At 36.1% G+C, this 4,397-nt stretch overlaps 2 protein-coding genes across 2 annotated transcripts; both read right to left on the bottom strand.

Moving 5' to 3' along the window:
• Nucleotides 1-498: 498 nt before the first annotated feature.
• On the bottom strand, nt 499-1,071 carry LOC138883640 (secreted RxLR effector protein 161-like). Its single transcript, XM_070164336.1, has one exon. It carries the CDS (start codon nt 1,069-1,071, stop codon nt 499-501), a length of 573 nt encoding a protein of 190 aa, XP_070020437.1.
• Nucleotides 1,072-3,641: 2,570 nt separating this feature from the next.
• LOC138883639 (uncharacterized) lies at nt 3,642-4,172 on the bottom strand. The gene has a single exon (XM_070164334.1). It carries the CDS (start codon nt 4,170-4,172, stop codon nt 3,642-3,644), a length of 531 nt encoding a protein of 176 aa, XP_070020435.1.
• Nucleotides 4,173-4,397: the final 225 nt, after the last annotated feature.

Here is a 4,397-nt window from a genome sequence, read left to right as displayed (position 1 = left end):
GACTTCAACACTCAACTAAAAGTTATGCAACAATCACTTAAATAGAACACGTCATTATATGAATCATGGCGATCATACTCTTAAACAAATAATTCCTTCCATGTATTACAATGTACAATATATTCTAACAAAGTGTCAACACTTTAGGAATGAACTCAATATAAGTCATTAAAGTCCAACTTAATTGATCCAATGATCACAAAATAATACATGAAAAATCAAAGTGTGCACTGTCATGTCTATCAAAATAAACATAATGTCTAAACAAACTGTTAGAGAATAAACTAAGGCTAAATTGAGCTACTAAGGTCCATATGGGTTACATGATCCTTGAAAATATTAGCCGACAGACCTTTAGTCATAGGATCAACAATCATCAAAGTAGTACTAACATGCTCAAAACTCGTATATTGCTTCTTCACATAGTCTGATTAAGTTCCGCTTTAGTTGGTGTGAAATGAGCGGATTCTGGGATAGGAGGTCTTGTCGGTATGGAACCTACCCTTCCGGAGTGAAGGATTTTCTAACCATTAAGTACTTTATGTCGATGTGCTTGCTTCGGCTGCCACTTTTATTATTCTTAGAAAAGAACACTGCAGTTGAATTGTCACATAAGATTCTCAATGGCCTTGAAATGGAATCGACAATCCCAAAACCGGAAATAAAGTTTTTCAACCATAACGTATGTGATGTCGCTTCATAGCATGATATAAATTCAGCTTCCATTGTGGATGCTGCAACAATGGTCTGCTTGACACTTCTCCAAGACACAGCACCTCCAGCAAGAAGGAAAATGTATCGTGAAGTAGATTTACCAGTGTCTTTGCATCCACTCAAATCAGAGTCTGAATATCCAATCACCTTCAATGAGTCAGAGTATTTGTATGTGAGATTAAAATCCTTGGTTCCTTGCAAATATCTCAAAACCCATTTACCAGCTTTCCAATGGTCAAGACTAAAGTTACTTTGATATCTGGCAAGCGTTCCTACCGTACAAGCAATATCAGGTCTAGTACAAACATGTGCATATATAAGGCTCCCAACAAGCGAAGCATAGGTAGTGTCTTTCATTTGTTCCTTTTACAATGCATTTTGTGGACATTGATTCAAAGAGAATTTGTCACCTTTAATTATGGGTGCTGCTATAGGTGAACAGTTCTTCATCCCGAATCTTTCCAAATTTCTTTCAATGTAGGCCTTTTGAGACAGTCCTGGTAATCTTTGGTATCTGTCTCTGTTAATCCCTATGCCAATGACATAAGAGGCTTCACCCATATCCTTCATCTCAAAATTCTAGATAAATAACTGTTTAGTCTCGTGCAACAATCCCAAATTACTATTTGCAAGCAAAATATCATCCACATATAGGACTAGAAAAATATATTTTCTCCCACTTATATTAAGATATATATACTGATCAATGATGTTCTCCGTAAATCCAAATGAAGAAACAACATTATGAAATTTAATATACCATTGGCGGGAAGCCTGCTTTAGCCCATAAATGGATTTATTCAACTTGCAAATAAGGTGACTTTTGTCCTTTTCACAAAATCCTTCAGGCTGGCGCATGTATACTTCCTCTTCAATATCTCCATTCAGGAAAGTTGTTTGCACATCTATTTGATGTAACTCTAAATCAAAATGAGCTACTATTGCCATGATTATTCTCAATGAATCCTTCTTTGATACTAGAGAGAAGGTTTTATGGTAATCAATGCCTTCCTTTTGAGTAAAACCCTTGGCTGTATGGCTTTATATCGTTCGATATTACCAGATGAATCTCTTTTAGTTTTAAAGACCCATTTGAACCTATGATAGATGATCCCTTTGGTAATTCGACGAGATCCCAGACTTTATTTTTAGCCATGGATTCTATCTCTTCTTTCATGGCATCATACCAAAGTATGGAGTTTTCTCCACTCATGGCTTGTGAAAACGAACATGGATCATCTTTTAGTCCAATATCATAATCAGACTCTTGGAGATATACAATATAGTCACTAGAAATTGTTAGTTTTTGAACTCTTGAGGATTTTCTCACGCCCACTGGTACAAACACTTCTTCAGTGGGTTCAAGTAAAGCAGGTTGATCTTCATATGACTCCTCAAGTGGTGGTGGCTCTTGAACTTATTGTTGTTCAGATAATTCATGAGAATTTTTCTGAGCAACATTCAAGTTTCTATTAAATAAAGGTACCACGGGTGGTTTCTTTATTTCTTCCAATTCCACCCTTTGAGTCAAACCACTCCCATTTTTTTCATGTTCCTCAAGAAATTTAGCATTTCTAGCCTCAAAAACTTTAGGAGAATGAGAAGGACAATAAAACCTAAATTCCTTAGAGTTAACCATATAGCCTATAAAATAACTGCTTATTGTTCTTTCATCCAACTTCTTAAGTTATGGGTTGTAAACCCTCACTTCAGCTGGACATCCCCAAACATGTAAATAGTTTAAACTAAATTTCCATCCTTTCCATAACTCAAAGGGTGTTTTGGAGATAGCCTTGGATGGAACTCTATTTAAAATATACACAACAGTTTTTTAGGCTTCACTCCATAAGGATAAAGGTAAACTTGATCTGCTAATCATGCTTCTTACCATGTCCATTAATGTGCTATTCCTTCTTTCTGCTACACCATTCTGTTGTGGTGTTCCTAGCATGGTATATTGGGAAATTATACCTTCACTTTCAAGGAACTCAACAAATGGACCCCTAACTTGTCCCTTGTCTGTGTATCTACCATAATATTCTCTACCCCTATCAGATCTTACAATTTTGATCTGAGCACCAGTTTGTTTCTCCACTTCTGTTTTGTAAACTTTAAAAGCATCAAGTGCTTCTGATTTGTTATAGAAAATAGAGATACATATATCTTGAATAGTCACCAATAAGTGAGATAAAATATCTCTCACCATTCAAGGATGGAGTAGGAAAAGGTCTACAGATGTCTGTATGTATGATCTCAAGCAATTGAGAACTTCTTTTGGTACCTTTAGTTAATTTATTGGTCTGCTTACCCTTTATGTAGTCCACACAAGTCCCAAAGTCAGAAAAATCAAGAGCTTTTAGAACTCTATCATTAACCAACCCTTTAACTCTATCAATAGAGATGTGTCCCAATCTCTTGTGCCAAAGACTTGATGACTTTTCATTAATAATACATTGCTTAGTGCCAATTTCTTCATCATGCAAAGTTAAAACATTGCATTCAAATGTGGGGTCTAGCTCAAGTTTATATAAATTCCCATTCAAACTTCCAAAACCAATAACTTCATTATCTTTCAAAAGTTTCACAGAAGGATAATGAAAATTCAAATCATAACCACTAATCGATAGTCTTGAAAGAAAAATTAAATTTCTAGAATATTCTAGAATTTCTAAATCTAAGTGAAAATCATCCTTGAAAATGAACTTATAATCCCCACGCCTTCTACACGTAAACATGTCCTATTGCCGAATAGACGTATTGTTCACTTCCTATCGGCTTCCTTTGAGTTAGAAAGCCCTGGATGATTTTGGCAATGTGAACTGTAGCACCAGAATCAATTCACTATGTATTATCAGAAACTTCAGTAAAATTAGATTCATAACATACAAAGGTAAAATTACCTTTCTTCTCAAGCCATTTCTTGTATTTCAGATAATCCTTCTTCTAGTATCCCTTCTTCTTACAGAAACGACAAGCTTCTTTGTCAAAGGTGCTTTTTTCTTCATGGGAATACTTTTGCCCTTCTTTGCATTTGTCTTACCATGAGTCACCATATTAACACTTTCAGGTGTCCCATGCTTCAACCTCTCTTCTTCTTGAATACACATGGTCAAAAGTTCATTGATTGACCATTTATCCTTATGTGTGTTGTATGAAATTTTAAACGGACCATATTCCGCAGGAAGTGAGTTGAGAATGAAATGCACAAGAAATGGTTCAGACATATCAACCTCAAGGGACTTGAGTTTAGAAGTAATGTCTCTCATATCCATAATGTGCTCACGCACTGTACGACTTCTGTAGAAAGTCATACTTGATAGTCTCTTCATAAGGGTGTTGGCCAATGCCTTGTCAGAGCTTACGAATTGTTCATCAATTGCCTTCATGTAAGCTTTGACCTTATCGCTATCAGGGATAGAACCCCTAATACTTTGGCTTATATGGGCTTTGACGAGCATTAAACTTAAGCGATTAGATCACTCCCACCGCTCATAATTAGCCTTAGCCTTTGGAGTACTTGATTCCATGGGAATAGTTCTTCCACATGGAGTGCCAGGTCCAGATCCGAGCACCCTAAAGTGAGAAGGAATTTTCTCCTACCATTCAGCATAATGGTCACCAGAAAGCATTGGAATTTGAGCATTCTCATTAAAAATAGTGGTAGGAAAAGCGATAAAGACTGC

This window comes from Nicotiana sylvestris, chromosome 12 (genome assembly GCF_000393655.2).
Source record: "Nicotiana sylvestris chromosome 12, ASM39365v2, whole genome shotgun sequence".
In the NCBI taxonomy this organism is placed as follows: domain Eukaryota; kingdom Viridiplantae; phylum Streptophyta; class Magnoliopsida; order Solanales; family Solanaceae; genus Nicotiana; species Nicotiana sylvestris.
Note: the sequence above shows the minus strand (reverse complement) of the source record. Positions and strands in the feature narration are given on the sequence as shown.

Coding starts and splice junctions, on each gene's coding strand:
- LOC138883640 (XM_070164336.1), bottom strand. CDS start 1,071: ATGAAAGACACTACCTATGCTTCGCTTGTTGGGAGCCTTATATATGCA.
- LOC138883639 (XM_070164334.1), bottom strand. CDS start 4,172: ATGCTCGTCAAAGCCCATATAAGCCAAAGTATTAGGGGTTCTATCCCT.